This window comes from Phacochoerus africanus, chromosome X, assembly GCF_016906955.1.
Source record: "Phacochoerus africanus isolate WHEZ1 chromosome X, ROS_Pafr_v1, whole genome shotgun sequence".
In the NCBI taxonomy this organism is placed as follows: domain Eukaryota; kingdom Metazoa; phylum Chordata; class Mammalia; order Artiodactyla; family Suidae; genus Phacochoerus; species Phacochoerus africanus.
In genome coordinates, this window is record NC_062560.1 from 15171309 (window position 1) to 15193289 (window position 21981).

At 46.3% G+C, this 21981-nt stretch overlaps 1 protein-coding gene across 1 annotated transcript; it reads right to left on the bottom strand.

Annotated features, from left to right (window-relative positions):
* Positions 1-260: 260 nt before the first annotated feature.
* LOC125118880 (60S ribosomal protein L39-like) lies at positions 261-6637 on the bottom strand. The gene is made up of 2 exons (XM_047765749.1): positions 6581-6637; positions 261-419 (listed from the first exon to the last, which is right to left on the bottom strand). The coding sequence occupies exons 1-2, from the start codon at positions 6635-6637 to the stop codon at positions 261-263; spliced, it is 216 nt and encodes a 71-aa protein (XP_047621705.1).
* Positions 6638-21981: the final 15344 nt, after the last annotated feature.

Here is a 21981-nt window from a genome sequence, read left to right on the forward strand (position 1 = left end):
ATTTTTAGTTCCCCAGAAGCCTTCGTAAGAAAGCAAAATAGGAATTTTACAAGGTCTATATTTAATTTTCTTTTTTTTTTTTTTCCAACAAGAGGCCCTCACCTACTTGTTACTGAGTGAAGCACGATGCAGAAACACCAACACAAAGAGAACCTCTTTCCCGATTTATCCACCTGTAGCGGTCCCAGGCTGTGCTGTTCTCAGAGTGAGATGGTGAGAGGCGAGGGACCGCGACCCAGCATAAGCATGTGCGGGCCTCCTTAGAGACCCAGCTTGGTTCCTCTCCAGTGTCTTCTCTTGGAGTTGGACCTGATTTTATTACTAGTTTTCATTCGAATCCATCCGGGAATGGGATGATTTTGCTTGTTGGCCAGGAATCGCTTGATCCTGAAAGTCTCATGAGAAGACGTGGCAAGGAGCTAAGTCAACCGCATAGAGGATGGTGGGGAAGCAAAGAGAGGCGCTGTATTTACTTTTCAATAAGACATTTGCCTTGGCCTAATTACAGTCTGATTTCCTTGTCTCTAAAGCAGTGTTTCATTTTGAAAAAATGTCATGTAAGCAATACAGTTCAAATTCCCCTGAAATTTAATTCATCTCAAAATTCAAGTGTATGATTATGATATTTGTTTCACCTTAACTACGTTACACTATGCTAAGCCGTCTTAGTTCAAAGCGATATCTCAGACACTTGAAGGCACTGGGTAGCTTATGAGAAGCAATTAAAAGAAATATTGAAGCCTGAAGTTTGAGGTTGTTTTTATGACTGTGATACTTAATAAGCAATATTTTTCCACTCCAACAGATACCAGCTCATCGCAGTGGAGTTTGAAATTAAAATCAGCTCTCTTCACAAATGGAGAGATGAGTGTTTGCTAGATAAGGTTGCCGGATGTTGCAAATCAAAACATTTGATGCCCAGTGAAATTTGAATTTCAGATAAGCAACGAATCATTGCTTAGTGTAAGTATATCCCACTGAACTCCAGATAAACAATTTTTGAATATTTCCCAAATATTGCATGGCACAGACTTGTATTGAAAAATAGCCGTCGCTGATCTGAATTTCAAATTTCACTGGGTGTCCTGTATTTTATCTGGCAACCTTATTTCCAGGAGTTTGGAAGGCTAAACTAAAAATCCTCCCCTGCGAGACCTTAATTCATCCCGTTGGTGGTCCTGTCTTCATGAAGCTGAGGGTTGATTTCTTTCCGAGGTGAGGAAAGATAAAACTTTCCTGTTAAAATTCGTAATCCCACTATGCAATCCCTAAAACAAAAGAGACGTGATTCTTTTATATGTTCGGATACAGAATTATCTCCAAATAAGTGAAGTGAAAAAAGCAAGGTTCAGCAGTGCATGGCTACAGGGTAAGAAGAATTGTGTCCAGGGGAGACTGTGTGTGTGGCAGTGGGGGAATGTGGTAAGAAGGAGTCTGCTTTTTCATTCTACAATTTTGTACTTTTATTCCTTTTCTTTTTAAGGAAGCACCTGCAGCATATGGAGGTTCCCAGGCTAGGGGTCCAATCGGAGCTGTAGCCGCCGGCCTACACCACAGCCACAGCAACGCAGAATCCAAGCCATGTCTTCGACCCACACCACAGCTCACGGCAACGCCGGATCCTGAACCCACTGAGCAAGGCCAGGGATCGAACCTGCGTCCTCACAGACACTATGTCGGTTTCTTAAGCTGCTGAGCCACAACAGGAACTCCTATTTTGTACATTTTGAATTTCCATCATGTGCATATATTATCATTTCAAAGATAAATAAGTGTAAATGAACAAGCAAAGAAGCAAAACCAAAATATTTCTTCCCAAGCAAAGCAGGACAAACCTTCCAAGAGATGCCTAACATTTGGTAGAAATTATTTTATTATTTTTGATTCTCTGTCTGACCTTATCGTGTCACCTTAATAGCTCTGGGAATGTGAAAGGAAATTTAAAATCGTGCGTGCATTCTGTCCTGTTGAAATGTGCCTGATATTTTATAGCTATAAATTTTAATCTGCTTTTATATATTTTATTCTTTTTTTTTTTCTGTCTTTTTGCCATTTCTTGGGCCACTCCCACGGCATATGGAGGTTCCCAGGCTAGGGGTCATATCAGAGCTGCAGCCACCGGCCTACACCACAGCCACAGCAACACCAGATTTGAGCCACATCTGCGACCTATGCTGCAGTTTGCGGAAACACCGGATCCTTAACCCACTGAGCAAGGCCAGTGATCGAACCCGCAACCTCATGGTTCCTAGTCGGATTTGTTAACCACTGAGCCATGATGGGAACTCCTGTATATTTTATTCTGTTTTTTTCTCACCATGAGCTTGAATACACACACACACACACACACACACACACACACACACACACACACACACTTCCATCTGCCATGAGAAAGAGTCCCTTTGTGAACAACAGGAAACACAGTGATCTGTGTTCATCTAAATTTTCCATTCACATTTTCAGCACAGACACCCATTACAAAATCAATTTTTAGGCTCTATGGATAGGGGTTATTTTAAAGTTCATAATTAAATCTAATGTTCGATCTAAGAAAAGCCAGTGGAACACGCACACGTATACATGTTATTAGCAACATTTCAGACTAATTAAAAACACGCTGAAGTGTTTGGTCAATCCAAGAAAACCCCAATCAGGAGTCGATTCGACCTCTCAGCTTACATTCAACATAAAGGTTTGTTTCCTGATCTGAGTTTTCTCATGGGTGGGCTTTCCTCGCAGTTGTTTTTTTTGTTTTTTGTTTGTTTGTTTGTTTGTTTTGTCTTTTGTCTTTTTGCCTTTTCTAGGGCCTCACCCATGGCATATGGAAGTTCCCAGGCTAGGGGTTGAATTGGAACTACAGCCGCCAGCCTACACCACAGCCACAGCAACGCAGGATCTGAGCCGAGTCTGCGACCTACACCACAGCTCACGGCAACACCAGATCCTTAACCCACTGAGGGAGGCCAGGAATCGAACCTGTGTCCTCATGGATGCTATCAGATTCTTTTCCACTGAGCCACCATGGGAACTCCCCAACTGCACTTCTGAAGAGCCCAAATAAACTCTTTATTCTTTTTCTTTTTGGCCACACCCACGGGATGCAGAGGTTCCTGGGCCAGGGATCGAACCCTCGCCGCAACAGTAACCAGAGCCACTGCAATGACAACCCTGAGCACCAGGGAATTCCAATAAACTCTTTTCTTATTTGCACTCTCCTGCATTATCTTTTTAGTTGATACATGTCTGTGTTGATGTGTTTGTGGAACAAGTATTCTTTTTTATTTTTTTTTTTATCTTTTTAGGGCCACACTCAGGGCATATGGAGGTTCTCAGGCTAGGGGTTGAATCGCAGCTGCAGCTACCAGCCTATGTCACAGCTACAGCAATGTGGGATCTGAGCTGTATCTGCACCTACACCACAATTCATGGCAACACCAGATCCTTAACCCACTGAGCAAGGCCAGGGATCGAACCTGCATCCTCACGGATGCTAGTCAGATTCATTTCTGCTGAGCCACAATGGGAATCCCTGGAACATGGATTCTGTCTTCAGATTCTATTTGCACATGTAATGTCTATTCAGATTTTTTAAGTTATTATTTAAAAAAAATGTTTTTTTAGGGCCACTCCATGGCATATGGAAGTTTCCAGGCTAGGGGTCGAATCAGAGTTGTAGCTACCAGTCTACGCCACAGCCACAGCAACACCAGGTCCCAAGGCACATCTACGACCTATACCACAGCTCACAGCAATGCTGGATCCCTAACCTGCTGAGCAAGGCCGGGAATCAAAGCCACATCTTCATGGATACTAGTTGGATTTGTTTCCGATGCGCCACAATGGGAACTCCATAAAGTTGCTATTTTCAATAAACAGAAATGCTAAAAATTATGCATATCTGAAACCAGACACAGCCCTATGGGGCCCCTGGGCACAAGACCCTTCCTGTGTCCCCCATTTCTTGTTCTTAGGAAATGGGCCTCATTCAGCCTCCATGGCCTCCCCTGAGTTCCTAGGGACAGCTTCAGACACTTGCTGACCAGGGAAGGGAGGGGACGCAGGGAAGAGGCAGGAGCCGTCAAGCAACAGCGGCACAGCCTTGGGGCAGGATCCTGGTTCCCTCTCAAGGGATACACATAATGACAGAGGATCTTGCACACCTAAGACAAAAGCGGTATTTCCTAGGCTTCTTTTAGAAATGAATACTCGAAAACTGAACAGTTTAGAGCCCTTCCTTGTCCTTCTCCCTGACTTAATGGCACCCTAAACGCAGTCACCCCTCAGCTAAAGATCAGGCACCCTGAGCATAATCGCCTGTGGGTTAAGGAGGATGCGCCCATGACGTCGTCCAGGAACCTTCCGCGTTGGTTCTCCTCTCTGATCACTGTGCCCTTCTCGCAAGTGCTGTTACTCTAGTCAGTCACCCAGAAGACCACCGTCGTGATCAAGCCGAGGTCTCCCGACTCCAGCTCTGATGACTAAGAGGCCCCCAAAGCGAGAAGAATGCATGTCTCTCCCAATCCCGATTCCTATCTGAAAGCCTGGTCGTCTCCTTTTTACTATGAAACGCCTCACAGTTCTTTGCAAGGGGAGGGGCACAGTCTTTAGGGCATCAGCCTGCCGTGACCCTCCTTTGCCTGGCAAAGCAACAAAGCTGTTTTTTTCTCCTTTATCCAAAACTCTGTCTCTGGATCTTAATTCAGCACTGACAGACAGAGGCCGAATTCCGGTAACACAACAAACATCGCTCACTAATTCCTCAAAAAAAATGGTACTAAAAAAAATCCTTCCTCAAAAATGTTGTTTTTGTTTTTGTTTTTTGTTTGGTTGTTCTTGGGTTTTGTTGTTGTTGTTGTTCTTTAGGGCCTCCTGTCAACATATGGAAGTTCCCAGGCTAGGGGCTGAATTGGAGCTGCAGCTGCCGGCTGACACCACAGGCACAGCCACGCCAGGTCCGAGCCGCATCTGCAACCTGCTCCACAGCTCATGGCAATGCTGGATCCTTAACCCATTGAGCAGGGCCAGGAATTGAACCCACATCCTCATGGATACTAGTCAGGTTCGTTTCCACTGGGCCACAATGGGAACTCCCATAAAATGTCATTTTTAATACTACATACTTTCAAAATTTTTTCCTTTTTCATCTTATTGGCAGAAATCAAAATGAGGTGTGATCATAAAAACAGTGTCCTGTACATCCGCGTAAAATAGTATATTTCTTTTTTTTTTTTTTTTGATCTTTTTGCCATTTCTTGGGCCACTCCCACGGCATATGGTGTTTCCAGGCTAGGGGTCAAATCGGAGCTACAGCCACTGGCCTATGCCAGAGCCACAGCAACGCAGGATCCGAGCCACGTCTGCAACCTACACCACAGCTTACGGCAATGCCGGATCGTTAACCCACTGAGCAAGGGCAGGGATCGAACCCGAAACCTCATGGTTCCTAGTCGGATTCGTTAACCACTGCGCCACGACGGGAACTCCTAAAATAGTATATTTCATATGTTATTGGACTGTACTTTTAATCCTTTTTTTTATACTTTAGAAAGTTTGCATCCCTTCATGTCTGATTGAAATACACATTTTATCAATAAGAAGTGAAAGGGGTTTTTTTGTTGGTTTTTTGTTTGTTTTTATCTTTTGCCGTTTTAGGGCCGCTTCCCTCGGCACATGGAGGTTCCCAGGCTAGGGGTCGAATCAGAGCTGTAGCTGCCAGCCTACGCCAGAGCCACAGTAATGCGGGATCCGAGCCGCGTCTGCGACCTACACCACAGCTCACGGCAACGCCAGATCCTCAACCCACTGAGCGAGGCCAAGGATCGAACCCAAGTCCTCATGGATGCCAGTCAGATTCGTTTCCACTGAGCCACGAAGGGAACTCCAGAAGTGAAAGTTTTAATTGACGGTATATAGCATTTGCAGAGGACTCCTCTTGGTACCAGAAAGATGATACTGGAATCCGGGTTCTTGTTCAGGGTGGTCAAAGAATGTACTCCGTGAACACACAGGCAGCGAGCAAGCAAAGTTTTTATTGAAGAAAAGCAGATAGCTCCCTGGGTTGCTGGGAGGGGGGAGGAGAGCCCCCCCTTCTCTATTGTCCTGCAGGGGTTTTTATTCCTTAAAGTCCGGGGTGGGTACCAACGTGGGGTCCAGAAAGATGCAGTCTTCTCCCATTGGCCTTGCCCAGTTACCGTTATCAGTCCTTGTCTGATGGGGTGGAAATGTCCCGTAAGTCTCATGGTTTCTTTGCCCTTTTCGTCCCGTAGACTGAGTCACAGGGGGCTGGGGATTACTGTCCATCTGCTTGTAGGCACACTCCCTGGAGTAGACAAGGCCTGTGGGGATGTGACTCCCCGGAGCCCTTCAGCCACACATGTTAATCAAAGGCCATATCGAAGACTGCATCAAGCCCATGCTCCTACACCGACCCCTGCGTTATTATTCTGCCCCAACCCCCCACCTCTAGAGTTGGAGACTTGAACTGCGGGGGGGGGGGGGCAACGACCCCTCTGACTGCTTCCTGCTGAAAAGGGCATCATTAGGGGAAAGCAGTTAGGTCTCCACTCATGGGACCGGCGAGGGGGCTTCGAAGCATGACACTGGGCACCCCTCCCATCACCATCTGAAGGTCCATCGCGTCGGATCGGCATGTAATGAAGCGAGACGTACAATTAATTACACAGGCCCAAATAAAAGGATCAAGATCACAATGATGGCTATGGTGAGGAAATATTTTCACCAGGAGGAGGAGGTCAAGCAGTTCCAGAGGGCAGCTCCAAAAGCTGGAGCTGGATGAGACATCTCATGAATCTGCTGCTCGAGATCTAGCAGAGAATCAGACACATTGTGTGAATAATCAGCAATACAGACACAACACTTAGACTTTATAATAGCACAGGTACTTGCCCTTGTGAGGAGTATGATTTATGGCACCACCTTACTTTTAAAGTTAATTAAATTTATTCTAAACTTAGTCTGCACAATGCACAAAATTTTTTCTCAGTATCCGCTTCCCACGCGCCTTGCATTGCTTTCTGTATCCACATGAGTCTGTCCCTTATTTTTCCATCCAGAGCCACAAGCTAAAGACAGATTTTCTTTTCCCTTGTTAAAATGCAACTCCATTCCTCGTTCCTTCTTTACTGAAAGCACACACCTTCTACTGTTCTAAAGCAACCACGGACTTTTATGATTTCTAAAAACACATGTTTTTCTTATAGAGAACAACTCAGGATGGCACTAAACCTATTGATTAATCGTTCTGTATACCTTTCGTTTCTGTTTAGTAACTGATTTCTCAGTGTCTCATTTGACTTTTATTAAACCTAGGCACAATAAGATATTATAGTTCATGTTGAAAACTTTGACATGTCTGTATTACTTAGATCCATAAACTTTAATTCTAATCTGATATTAATTAATACTGAATATCTCCCAGTTTACTTGAACCTAAAATTAATTCTGGCCAGTTAGTTCCCTTCCATATTTTGAGAACTTATATATGCAAAGCCTCAGCCAGGGTAATGCGGGGTGAGGGTGGGGGCATCTTTTAAATCCAGTGCGGCTCTCTAAAAACAGAGCCCTGGGCCTCAGCTCTGGAATAGACTCTCCTTTGTCCATAAACCCCTGTGGGCGGGGAGGGGAGGAGTGCTGGGGGATGTAGGGGCTGAGATAATTTCCCTTCTTCCCTTCTAGATTCTTTGGCCGGTCTAATAATTACACTGATGTAAGACAAATTAACAGGAGAAAAAATTTTTCGTACAAAAGGGAACCCCATACAAACAGGAGACCCAAAGCGTATCCTGGTAACTGAGGTTTATCTGACCTCCTGAGCCTCTGGGAGGTATAAACCCAACAGTTACCTTTTTGCTAAGAAACTCATCTGCATATCAGGGCAACCTTTGTTTTTCAAACAGCTCTGTCTACCTGTGAAGGGCCTTTCTTTCGTATCCCCAGACCCAGGTCCCCTTTCCAGTGTAAATGTAGCTTTCCCCTGAATCTGCTAGGTTTTTTTTAATTGCCTATAGCTCAAAATAATCCTCATGCCAAAGGAGCATATTTGGTGGTGGCAAATTTTGCTCCTTTTCAGGGAGCATTTCCCAGTTAAATCTTCTAACATTTGCAGTGGCTTCTACTTGAGAATTGGCATGATTGCTTTCCATCAGAGATGGCTCTTTCTTTGGGGAAGATAACTTTAATGAGTCCTTTTGAATTAAAGAGAACACCGACATCTCACATCCCCACATCTCACACACACACACACTCACTCACTCACTCAACTTCCTGGACTCCTAAGAAACACAGAGCTGAATTTCTCTGCAGGATAAAGAGAAAATCTGAGTTTCTGGGCACTCCCCTAGCAGGAGGCGGTAGAGTGCCTGGGAGTGGGGAAAACAAAAAGAGAAGAGCCTTAAAAGAGAGGGGCTGAGCATCTTAGCGGGACCCAGGAGGCAGAGAAGAGAGGGCTTTTCCAGGCCATTTTCCCGGGGGTACCAACAGGCGTGTAATCCCGAGGCGGTCGTGGTGTTTGTCTCCCATTATCCGGTGGTTCTCAGCTCTGTCAATTTCGCCCCCCCGGGGAACACTCGGTAATGTCTGGAGACATTTTTGGTTCACAGCCACAGGGGTTGCTGCTGACACCCAGTGGGGAGACACCAAGATGGTCTCTGCACAGCGCCCAGGACAACGACCTACCTGGTCAGAATGTCCCTCAGGGCCCAGGCTACGAAACCCTCCCTTCACCCCTTAAGTATGGCCCCGTGTGAAAATAACTGCCTGCATTTTCAGGTCGCCCTCAGGAAATAGCGACACTCTCAGTCTCATACAGTACATGCCCATTTATTGCAGAAGTCGGTGCTCCAGATGTGCTTCCAAGTTGAGCGGCTCATCCAGCAACCTGAACTTCGCGACGTTTTTGTTTCTCCTTGCATTTGCATTCTCAGGGACGGGAGGTTCCGTCGCAATTGTCCTGGGTTCCAGCCCATCAAAGCCGGGTGAGTCACTGATCCCAGGTCGGTTAGTGTCTTCTTTGTGGTTGTCACCATTGCCACCGTTTTAGATTTTGCCTCTTTTAGGGAAGCCAGGCTGCAGAGTGGTGAAAGCTTAGACAGTAGAGACCCCCGCCTGGCCATTACCTAGTTTTAATCTCTCTGGGCCTCATCTTCTCATCTACAGTATGGGAATCAAAGCTATTTTAAGATTAACTGAGTAAAGCATAATTTTTTAAGAAGGAAAATTAGTATTTTAGTATCCTGTTTTATGGCTTTCGCATCTAACAGTCACTACACACAGCTTAGACCAGAGGATATAGTGCCTACATTTCTGTGAAACTCCCTCAAATTCCACCACTCTGTCCTGCCCACATTTCACAGAAATTTAATATTTAATTTTTTATTTGAGTTCAGTATATTCGACTGCCTGCAGCGGACACAAGTTTAAGAAAAAAGAGAAATAAAAAATACATCTGGGAGTTCCCGTCGTGGTGCAGCAGAAACGAATCCGACTAGGAAACATGAGGTTGCGGGTTCGATCCCTGGCCTTGCTGAGTGGGTTAAGGACCGGGGTTGCCGTGAGCTGTGGTGTAGGTCCAGATGTGGCTTGGATCCTGCGTTGCTGTGGCTGTGGTGTAGGCCGGCGGCTAAAGCTCTGATTCGGCCCCTAGCCTGGGAACCTCCACATGCCACGGGAGTGGCCCTAAAAAGACCAAAAAAAAAAAAAAACATCTGGCTCCCTAGTTTCTTCACTTTTAACTTTGCTATGGAAGCATGTGAAAAGAAATTTCCAGAGGTTTTGTAATTGTTATTGGAAGTAAATACTAAAATAATAATTATTATAATAAATATAATTTCTATTAATACATTATTGAAGAAAAAATAATTTATAACAAGAACATGAAGCACATAGCTCAAGATGTGATTGTTCTGCAAACCTTAAAAATCACCAGCTCTGGATTCTTTTTCCTCTCCTTCTCCTCCTTTTTCTTCTTCTTCTTTTTTTTTTTTTTTTTTTGTCTTTTTTGGACGCCTCGGTCATATGGAATTCCTGGGCCAGGGATCAGATCCAAGCTGCAGTTGCAACCTATGCCACAGCCGCAGCAACACTAGATCCTTAACCCACTTTGCCGGGCTGGGGATTGAACCTGCGTTCCCGTGTCCCAGAGACACCACCAATCCTGTTGTGCCGCAGTAGCAACTCCCAAATTCCTCTAATTGAATCTTAGAAATAAAAAGGCAACCTACAGAATGGGGAGAAATATTTTTAAGCCATATACCTGGATAAAGGGTTAGTAGTCAAACAATATAAAAAACACCTACAACTCAATAGCACATTTTTTGAAATAAACACAAATTTAATTTAAAAACAAGCAAAGAAACCAAATAGACATTTCTTCAAGAGGATATACAAATGCCCAAGTCGATGAAAAAGGGCTCAGCATCCCTAATGGTCAGAGAAATGCAAATCAAAACTTCAGTGAGATATCACTTTGCACCTGTTTAGGATGGATGGCTGTTATCAAAATTATCACATACAACACATGTGGTGAGGATGTGAAGAAAAGGGAACCCTTGTACACTGTTGCTACAAATGTCAGGTGGTACAGCCACTAGGAAAAATAGTATGGAATCTCCTCCCCAGAAAATTAAAAATAAAGAATGCATCTCAAGGAAATAAAGTCACTATCCCGAACAGGTTTCTGCACTCCCGGGTTCACTGCAGCTCTATTCACAGTAGCCAAGATACAGAAGCAAGCTGCATGTCCACTGACGGATGAAGAGTTTTAAAAATTGCAATATACATGCAGTGGAATATTTTCAGATTTAAAAGAGACGGAAATCCTGCTGTTTGCTGCAACAGGGTTGAACTTGGAGGATGTTAGGCTAAGTGGAATTAGCCAGACCCAGAAGGAAAAATGCCACATGATATCACTTGTATGAGGAATCTAATCAAACTCAAAGGAGCAGAAGGTAGAATGGTGGTTGCCAGGGGCTGGTGGGGAAGGAAAAAGGGGACATATCGGTGAAAGTTTTGGTTATAGGAGATGAATAAACCCTAGAAATCTAGTGCCGCATAGTGTCCATAGCTAACAATACTGCACTGTATACTTCAGAACGTACTAAGAGTTGGAGTTCCCGTCGTGGCGCAGTGGTTAACGAATCCGACTAGGAACCATGAGGTTGTGGGTTCGGTCCCTGCCCTTGCTCAGAGGGTTAAGGATCCAGCGTTGCCGTGAGCTGTGGTGTAGGCTGCATCCACAGCTTGGATCCCGCATTGCTGTGGCTGTGGTGTAGGCCGGTGGCTACAGCTCCGATTCGACCCCTGGCCTGGGAACCTCCATGTGCCACAGGAACGGCCCAAGAAATGGCAAAAAGCCAAAAAAAAAAAATGTACTAAGAGTAAATCTCACGTTATGTGTTCTTATCACCAAAAAAATAATGCGGGCAGGAGGAAACCTGGAAGTTACGGGTATGTTTCTGGCATAGCTTATGATGACAGTTTCATGGGTGTGTATGTTTCTCCAAAATCATTAAGTTGCATAAAAATATCGACAGCTTTTTGTATGTCTACCATTCTTAATAAAGTGGGTTTTGTTTTTTTTTAAGTGATCAAAAGAGCCCAAAGGACACTGGGCACTTGAAGAATAAGAAAAGGAGTGGCTGAATGTGGGGACTAGACACAGAAGGGAAGTGGCTGCAAAGGGGGAGAGGGGACTGGGGAGGGATGCGCTGGAAGTTTGGGGTTAGCAGATACAAACTCTTATCCACAGAACCACCAACAGGGTCCTACGCTGCAGCACAGGGAACTATATTCAATATCCTGTGATAAACCATCATGGAAAAGTCTATTTAAAAGTATATATATAACTGAATCACTTTGCTGTACAGCAGAAATTGACATTGTAAATCAACTATACTTCAATAAAATAAATTTTTTAAAAAATGGAAGTGAAAGGATGGCAAAAACAAATGGTGTCTATAGCTTTACCATTTTTCCAAGGTGTATCTTTATTTATGTTTTTTGGGCCGCACCTACAGCATATGGAGGTTCCCAGGCTAGGGATCAAATCGCAGCTGCAGCTTCTGGCCTACGCCACAGCCATAGCAACTCAGGATCCAAGCCACATCTGCAACCTACACCACAGCTCACGGCTATACCGGATCCTCAACCCACTGAGCGAGGCCAGGAATCAAACTTGCATCCTCATGGATACTAGTCAGGTTCTTTACCGCTGGGCCACAGTGGGAACTCCCTTCCAAGGCGTATCTTAAAGCAGGAACAAGAAAGATGACTAATGGCAGAGTTTCCCAGCTGCTCTCTATGGATTTATTCTCAGAAATTAGTAAACCCACAAAGGGCTTGTCATTGGTTTCCCCACTTTACAAACGAGGAAACCAAGGAAGGTTGAGGTCACAGGGCTACCAAATGGCACAGTGAAAACTCAAACTCCAGCCTTTCAGAGGAATTTTTTTCATTTCACTCAGACTCAAACATAAAACGGAATGTAAAATATTTAAGTAGGCACCTGTTGCTAATGGCTAATACTTACATAGCAGCAAATTTTTCCTAAGACAGCTGTTCCCTGGGTGATTTCATTTCTGCCCTACCATGAGCCATCTCCGTTAGAAAGAAAAATTACAGCCACTTTCATCAGGGCAAGTAGAACAGAATCAATCCTCAGAGAATTTTATGGAGCTAGAAGAGACGAGCAGTCATCTAACACAGTAGGTTCCTTTTGACAATAGGGAGAGTCTAGTCTGACTTCCTCGCTTCTCCAAATGTGGCCCCTAGACCACCAGCAGCAGTCTCACCTGGGAGCTTGTTAGAAATGCAGCCTCTCGCCCCAGGCCTAAGGAATCCGAATCCCCGGGGCTGGGACCCAGGCATCTGGGTCGGGCTGGGACCCAGGCATCTGGGTCGTTTTTGGGTTTTTTTGTTTTTTGCTTTTTGCCTTTTAGGGCCACACCCACGGCATATGGAAGTTCCCAGGCTAGGAGTCGAATTGGAGCTACAGCTGCCGGCCTACACCACAGCCACAGCAACGCCAGATCCAAGCCGCATCTGCGACCTACACCACAGCTCATGGCAATGACGGATCCTTAACCCACTGAGCAAGTCCAGGGATTGAACCTGCACCCCTCATGGATCCTAGTTGGATTCATTAACTGCCGAGCTGCTAAGGGAACTCCCAGGAATCTGGTTTTTAACAAGCTCTCCATGTGATTCTTTAAGAATCCCTGCAGTCTGAGCTCCACTGGGCTAAATGACTTAGCCAAGGTCTCTTAATTAACCTGTAACAAATCTAGCTCTTTTTAATTTTTAAGTTGAACGCTTTTTCCCTGATACCAAATGGCTAATAAAAAAATCAATATTTATTCCTTCTCACTTTCCATTCACTATTTTCCCAGGCAGATTATAACTGGAAGCATTCGTTTTCTATTATACTAAAATTATAACAAACACGACCCCCCAAATCATAATTTATGGAAAACCGTGTCTCATAAAATCCTTTAGATATTGATTTTGAGGAGTTCCCGTTGTGGCACAGCAATATTGGTTTGGAAATAAAGTGGCAGGAATTCTCCCTTGGCCTTACCAATCCATGTGTTTTTCTCTCTTCTGTATTGACTTTTTTTTTTTTTTTTTGGTATTGACTTGTCCATACATTTGACCCTGAGAAGTAGTTACACTTTTGTCCTCACCTTGAGGAAACATGATGAAAACACTCCCAAGGTTGGAAAATCTTAACGTTTCTGGGCCGGATCCCCCAATACTCTGCTGATCACTTGAGGAAGCCTGCACTCCCAGATGCGAAACAGCTGGCCCTGCGTTACTTAAGTAACTAGCCGCGTCTTCCTGCGAAGTTAGCCCCACAGAGCTCGGGTACCATCTGTTTTGGAACCGCAGATGTTTCCATCAGGCTCTTTGGGTGCTCTTTTAGATGAGTTGCTCTGTCCAGGTTTTGCTGCTTTTCCAGAGACGTCTCACCTGCCGGCACACAGTCAGGGGAGGCGGGAGCTGTAGCAGGTGCCCCTGCCTTGGCCTTTATTTCGAAAGCGAGGGATGGAGCTTTGCTGGGAAGAGACCTCGTGGCGTCCTGGCCGCTCCGCTCCACTCCTACCTGTGCGGAGTGTCAGAATCCAGACGCTGGTAGAGAGTTCTTTCTCAGGAAGATTCCTGCGAGCCAGCTGCCTCCCCGGTTTTTGGAGAAAAACACTTCCTAACCGGAGAACATCAGGATACTGCACAGAACAGGTGGTAAGTAATGGCCGAGAAAAATTCAGAAACTTCAAAGCCTCTCTCGGTGCCTTCCCTTCCTGCATCCCTATGGAATCATGAGACCCATTCACTTTGAAGCGGTGTTCAATGGTATTTTTACTTATAGAGTCGGCTAGTTTTCTCTCTCGATCTTGGCGAAGTGGCCTTCTGTAGACACCCCATGTGTCCCAGCAGCACACTTGCCTCTCGTCCCCCAAGCTGTGTGCCCTGAGGGTTCTTCCAAAGAGGCTTTTCCTGGGTCCTTCTGTGGTGGCAGCTCATGATGTGATAGGCTTGGTCGGCCCCTGGCCTGGTTGGAAGCCAGGCCCTGCCTTGTGTGGGTGCTGCTGGCTGCCGATGAGCGGGGCCTGGTCATGAGGTGGCTCACTGCTGGGCAGGGGCAAGGGGCTGTGGCCCACGCACTGGCCCAGGAAGCCAGGCCCTGGGGCTAGGGTCAGAGTCGCGGCAGGCAGTGACGGGTCCTGGTGTCCCTGCAGGGCCCAGGGATCCCAGAGCTCCTTGCAGATCACGGGTGGGGATTTGGGGGGTGGTTCCTGGCAGAGTTGGATGTGGGGTCTGAGGTGTCCCAGAGGCTGAGTTGGTCTGCTAGTGGGCAGGGCCAGGGCCCAGCTGGTCCCAGGAAAGGGTCAGGCCTGCCTTCCTGGATCATGGTTGGCTTGTTGCCCTGCGCCTGCCCTTTGGTGGATGAGGCTGGTCTAGGGGCTTGTGCCTGCCCATGATGGGTGGTGCTGGGTCCTGGCCTTGTGGCAGGCAGGGCCGTGTCTAGGGCATGTCCAGAGGCAGCTGTGAGCTCTTAAGCCTTTGGGTAGCCTGTCTGCTGAGGGCTGGGTCTGAGGCCCTGCCCAGCTGGTTGGCCCAAGGCCTCCCAGCACTCCTGCTTACATGCGTTGACTGGGGCTGGGTCTCGGTGCTCATGGGTGCCAGCACTGGCCCCACCACTACAGTGACCTCCCAAATATGGATGTGGCCAGTGTCTTGGTCCCCAGGGTGAGTGAGCTCCGCCGGCTCCCTGACTTCTCTCTCAAAGACCCTCCTAGACAGCAGGTAGGTCTGGCCCAGGTTCCTGTCAAATTACTGCTTTTCCCCTGGTTCCCTTGAGTGTGGGATCCTGCGGGCCGCCTTCAAGAGTGAAGTCTGTTTCCTCCCCTCCCCCGGGGCTCCTGCAATTAAGCCCCGCTGGCCTTCAAAGTCAAGTGCTCTGGGGGCTCATCTTCCCAGTGCAGGACCCCCAAGCTAGGGAGCCCCACATGGGGCTCAGAACTCTCACTCCTGTGCAAGAACCTCTGCACCCTAATTATTCTCCAGTCTGTTGGTCACCCACCCAGGTGTGTGGGACTTAATTATATGGTGAGTCGTCATCGCCGCCCCCAAAGCCATCTCCTTGTGTTCCTTGTTTTAGTAGATCTTTTCTGGTAGTTCTAGTCTTTCAATAATGGTTGTTTTTTTGTTTGTGTTTTGGTTGGTTGGGGTTTTTTGTGGGTTTTTTTTTTTTTTTGGTTTTGGTTTTTTGCGGGTTTTTTTGTCTTTTTGCCTTTTCTCCAGCTGCTTCCCATGGCATATGGAGGTTCCCAGGTTAGGGGTCCAATCAGAGCTGTAGATGCCGGCCTACACCACAGCCACAGCCACTTGGGATCCGAGCCATGTCTGCGACCTACATTGCAGCTCACAGCAACACTGGATCCTTAATTAACCCACTGAGTGAGGCCAGGGATGGAACTCACAACCTCGTGGTTCCTAGTCAGATTGGTTAACCACTGCACCTGGATGGGAACTCGTGGGTTTTTGGTTTTTGTGTTTTTCTTTTGCCTGCCTCTTGGTGTATGGAGTTCCCAGGCCAGGCATTAGGTCTGAGCCACACCAGAGGCAACACTGGATCCTTACCCCCTGTGCTGGGCCAGGAGTCAAACCTGCATCCCAGGGCTCCCAAGACGCTGCTGACCCTGTTGTGCCACAGTGGGAACTCCACATAGATGGTTGTTCGGTAAATAGTTACGGTTTTGTTGCGGTAGTGAGTCGTATGGACGCTGCTTGAGCCCTAGCCAGGCCAAGGCTCTCTGCCCGGGGCAGGGAAGGGTTCTTTTTCCATTTGGGTTCTAGCAGGAGAATAATGAAACTAAAGCTGAGATCTACACAGCACAAACTTGATTCAGTGGCCAAAGAGTCAGAAATGGCAGCCACGAGTCTATTCTCAAGTCTATGATTTTCTTTTCTGTGGAAATGTTCCTTTGTGCTGGGTATTAGATTCCACTTGGGGCTGCCCCGGAGGGGGTGGGGGGGAGAGGGAGGGAGTGGGAGGGATCGGGAGCTTGGGGTTAACAGATGCAAACTATTCTCTAGGAATGGATTTGCAATGAGATCCTGCTGCGTAGCATTGAGAACGATGTGTAGATACTTACATCGCCACACAACAATGGGAGGAAAAATTACGTATACGTGTGTGTGTAACTTGGTCCCCATGCTGTACAGCGGAAAAAATAAAAATAAAACAAAAATGGGAAGAAAAGGATCAGAAATGGAAACTGAGATCACAGATAAATCCCTCTCAGAGTGAAGACAGAGCGAGCAGGCGTGAAGCTAATGAAGGGAAGGCTTCTGCATGAGTCTACCTACCCCCTTTTTATCCTTTTTTGGTCCTTAATGTCTGGTCCTGGCTGCTGGTAGGTGTGTCATTTAATATGCTAATGTTGTCAAATCACCGTAGAATGAGACCCTGTTGGAGGTCAGATGCCTTGCCCTCTGGGCCCCACCTGGTTCCATCTGGTTTTTTGTTTATGTAGCTTCCTTGCTCATCTCTGGACCTGTTAAAGATGTCAGTTAACTCCTGCTAAAGGTGGGAGGGGTTGATGGGCTTTGAGCAAAGAGGGGAGCAGCAGTGGTGGTGTGTTTATGAGAGGAGGTGAGCATAAGGTTTGTCAACTCCACTGTCTGCGCCATCCTTGGGACGTGTGTTCTCTCTTCTTTCTTCTTCTTTTCCTCTGTGTTGAGTTGAGTTTCACTGGCCTGTAGGGTGCCGGTGCCTTGTCCTTGACACTTCACCGCGGAGCACAGCAGCTCCAAGGGCCCTTGTGTGGAAGTGCTGTGCCCAACACTCCAGCCATTTTTTTTGCTGAGACTCCATAAAGCAGAACCATTTCTCTTCCCTCACCATCATTCTCTTGATGGACTATTGGAAAATCTTGACAGTTGAAAGAAAAATGAGCAGTAGAAAAACACTTCTGTCAAACAAAATCTTTTAGGATGGAACAAACAAAACAGACAAAAATTAGAAGCTAAATTCAGAAGCTGTAAGGCATATGAAAATGAATCCTGAGGCACAACATTGTAAGTCAACTATAATAAAAAAAAAAGGAATCCAAGTAAACTCCAAAGTAAAAGCTGAAACTTGCCGCTAATTACTTTTCTGATCTTGGATGAGTTATTTAATTTCACGGGGAACAAGAAGACTCCCACCTTACTTTTAATAGTTATTATAATATAATATGGTACATGTGAAATGTTGTGAGATACAGTAGAGTAGTTCTGGCTACAAACTGACTTATTATTTCAGCTCTGAAAGCTGTGATATTCCCGTGGATGTAACCCTATCACCTAGAGGTTAACCTAAGGTGCATCCATGTGCTTGGCAAGAATTGGACTGTTCGAGACACTGCAAACCACCATTTTTTTTTCTGTTACCAGAATTTATTTTAAAAATCACATTTTTGGTGCTCCCAGACACATAGCTCCCTTTCTTTCACTCTGTAGCTAGGACTACCCAATCACATACAAAAACACGTTGAAGCCATTTTTCTCTCTTTTGATTTTATCTTATTATGTATTCTTATTTATTTCATCTTTTTAGGGCCATACCCTAAGCATTTGGAAGTTCCCGGGCTAGGGGTCAAATCAGAGCTACAGCATCTAGGGATCCGAGCCCTATCTGAGACCTACACCACAGCTCATGGCAACACTGGATCCTTAACCCACTGAACGAGGCCAGGGATCGAACTTATATCCTCATGGATGCCAGTCAGATTCGCTTCTGCTGAGCCACAACAGGAAGGCCTTCATTTCCTAATTATATGTTGAGTGGTCATTGAATTGCACCATTGGTAACTCATCTCCCTAAGGCTTTATGCTGGAGGTGTTTGTTGTTTTGTTTTTTGGGGGGTGGGGTGGGCACTTGTCTCTAGTAAACAGTAACTCCTATTTCAAAATAACCCTCCATTTGCCTTTTTTCTCCCAGCAACCAATTCTTGACATCTTTGGGGAAAACTGAAGGAGTGGTTGTTTCAAATCAGATGGTCCAGAGTCAGAGAGCCCTGGATGGAAATCCTGACGGCTCTTGTCTCAGTGATGGGCTAGTGCTTGGAACTATTGGCATATTCCCTCCACATCTTCTGGTACTTCTTGACCTTTCCCTGCTTAAATAGATAAATTTCTGTCAGAGGGAAGATAGGATAAAGCAAAGAGGATAGAAAAATCTTTTGAATTTCAAAAGCGTAGGCTCTGTAGTGAGAATCCTAGGCTTTGAAGGACCTCAAGGGATAGATAAAGCGTGATGGTTTAAGAGTGAAATTAAAAATACTCCTGGGATCTCAAAGATCTGATGGTGAGGGGAAAAAAGGCCAGACAGAAGAGTACATCCTATGCGATTCTATGGATGGGACATTGCAAATCTAGCTAAACCTAATACATCCTAATAAAAATCAGAAAAGTGTTGGGGGGTGCAGATCTACTGGAAAGGAACATGAGACATTGGGGAGGCGAATGAAATGTTCTGTATCTCAATATAGGTGTGGGTTACACAATTGTCACCAGTGGCCAAATCTTACTGAACTGTACACTTTGAATCTGTGCATTTATATATACATAAATTATGCCTCGACAACAACAAAAATTAATGAAAGGTGTTAGAGCTCCAGAGAAAGAAAAACAGTTGACCGGAGCAGTGAGATCTCAAGCAAGATTTATTGACCAGCAGAGTGACTGGGAGCCCTGAGCAAGAGTAACTTAGCTTGCTTCATGGGCTTGGTTGTTTGGCCTCTGGACATCCGATAAACTAGAGAGTGCAGGTCTGGGTCTGGGTGGATCAATGAGTCATGCAGACTTACTCTTTCTTAGGCCTTGATTTTAGTTTCCTGACTTGGGACATGACTGAAGAAATCAGTAGGGGAGCAAATACTGCTTATGTCTGGGCCTGGCTGTGTTCTCTGGAAAGAGAAGAGTCCAAGTCCTGTGCCTGACCCTTCCTCAGTGACCATTGGATGAAAGGAAAAGACAGAAACCATGAGATAGGCATGAGAATCTTCTTTTTTTTTTTTTTTTTAACTCATTACTGGTTTATTAAAAAAGGCTATAACTCAAGATCAGCCAGATGGAAGAGATGCCAAGGGCACAGTATGGCAAAGGGCGCAGAAACTTTGCCCTGCTCTCCCCAGTGGAACCATGTAAACTAGCAAGACCCTAAAGCTTAAAAAAAAAAAAGAAAGAAAAAAGGACTGTATGGGATGTTTGGGCAGATGCTGAAAGAACAATAGACCATTCTCTTTGTCATCAGGAACAGTTGAAACATGGCATTGAGAATGAGGGCCCTGGCAAGGCACTGAAGTAGAGTTGGGGTATCCTTCGGGCTGGAGCCTACGTAGACTCGTGATGGAGACCAACGAGGTACAAGGCATATCTCAGCCGATACCAGCAATAGATGGTAACAGGGAGGGTCGCGTTCCCTTTGCCCACCAGTGTCTTGCCCACCATGTAGTCCCCATCTCCCACTAAAATTAGATGCAACCTTGATGAGGAAAAGCTGGCCCTCCCAAGTAGCTGAGTTGACATTTTCCACCACCAAATAGATGGGAAGCTCTTAGTGGAAGTGGAATCTAAGAACTGGTGAAAAAAATGAGCTCCTCCCATATTAGGCACAGTCCTGCCAGCCACCCAGGTTCTAAAAAGCAAAGCAGGGGCCTCCGAGCACAACAACACTCTGTGCCCTCAACTGCCACCCAGCCAGCCCATTGGTTTTCATCTGGATTGCAGCAGACTAAGAAGGCATTCATAGCTGTGCAGTGGGATGCCCACTCCACTGTCCATAAACTTCGAAAAGGTACTTTTTGAGAGAAATGACTGCTGTGAATGGGTGAACCCAACGCTGTTTTCCAACCTTTGCTGTCATGGTGGACCCTAGGATGTGTAGCCCAGATTCCCCTTCAAGGAAGACCTTGCCCCAGCTTCTGGAGGCTCACAGCCTGCAGCTGTCAGCCCCTCCAAGAATTGACTTGATTACAAAGAGCCCCCTCTGTCAGGGTCACATCCTCTTCGGGCCAACACATAGCCAACAAGAGACCCATGTGAGAGTATGAGGGTCCGGCCACCTTAACACAACTAGGGACAATTCTGATGGGTCATTTTGACTCTAGTCCCAGTTGGGTGGGCCAAGGCTCTGGCTGGTTTCGCATGAGAGTTTAGCTTCCCCCCTTCCCAATTATGCTCTTTCCTTTTCTTCCCTTCCTTTCCACAAGTGGTGATGCTGTGGGCACCCCTTCAAAAGCCTCCTGCAGCCTAAACTCTATGCTAGAGTCTGCTGCCCAGGAAACTCAACCTTTGACATTTCCGAGATGTGTATCTTGGGCTAAAGGCTGCGAGACAGCGAGGTGATCCAATGTGTGTAAAATGACTTGGTTGATGGGTGGGTTGGGTTTTGTGTTTCTATGGCGGCACCTGCAGCATATGGACGTTCCTGGGCCAGGGATCAAATCCAAGCCACAGCTGCAGCAACAGCTGAGTTGGTCCAGGGGTCAGAGAGTGCTGCCACCGAGGCAATCAGGTACTTAACCCACTGTGCCACAGCGGGAACTCCAGGTTACACTTCTTTTCAAAAGATTCCACAATGGTCACTGACTCACTTCAAGCTTTACCTCGCAGGGCTAGATTTAAATCAGCATGAATACAACCACCCGTGGGTGTTTTGAGGGCGAATTCTCCATGGGTCTCTCACATGGCCACATGTCTTGGGTGCAGAGACCGTGGCGACCTTTATGCCAGGCTCTCTTGTATGCTCAGCAGTCTAGAGGCAGTGTTTCCCTTTGGAGGAGATGGCGGGTTTGATTCTTAGGTAGTATAATAAAGGTAACGTCTCTGGGGAAGCGCATTATTAGAAATGCTTGTAGCCCATTATTTGAAGAATGGAGATCTCCCAACTTGGGTTTTGTGCTGTGAACAAACCCACTGCACACACAGTATCCATTTAGGCTGCTCTGCGTTCCCCCATTGGGACTTGGAACGCAAGGGAAACCAACACCAACACGAGGTCCATTCTGCTTGCTGAGTAATAAAGAAAAATAAATAGAAGCTGAAATGTCAGCTTTATTACTTATAGAGGCCAGAGTGAAACAGCTGGTTTGCTGGAGGGGCTCAATGGACGGGCTGAATGAACTCAAGAAGTAGACTAATTTCTCTACCTGCCGTAGACACGATGGGGAGCAGAAGACCTTGCAGGAGAGAGGAGGACCCCGTGCACCACAAGCCCCCGGAGAGAAACAGGGATGGAGCTGGACCGTGGGCAGGCCCCTGTCCTCTGCTTAGGGGTCATGTGACCTTCTCCACCTCCCTTGACGGGTACCCAACAGAGGGGGAGAGGCTGAAAGGCAACATCGGGAATAAACAAAAGCCTCCCCTTTGGCATCTTGTCAAGAACTCTTCAGCGTCTGACACTTGACCCCGGCTGCC

What these genes read in the sequence shown, in the direction of transcription:
- LOC125118880 (XM_047765749.1), bottom strand. Translation starts at nt 6,637, where the DNA reads ATGGACCTTCAGATGGTGATGGGAGGGGTGCCCAGTGTCATGCTTCGA. An exon ending in TCATGCTTCGAAGCCCCCTC is followed by an intron (nt 420 to 6,580) that starts GCCGGTCCCATG and finishes CGGTTGACTTAG; the next exon opens with CTCCTTGCCACGTCTTCTCA.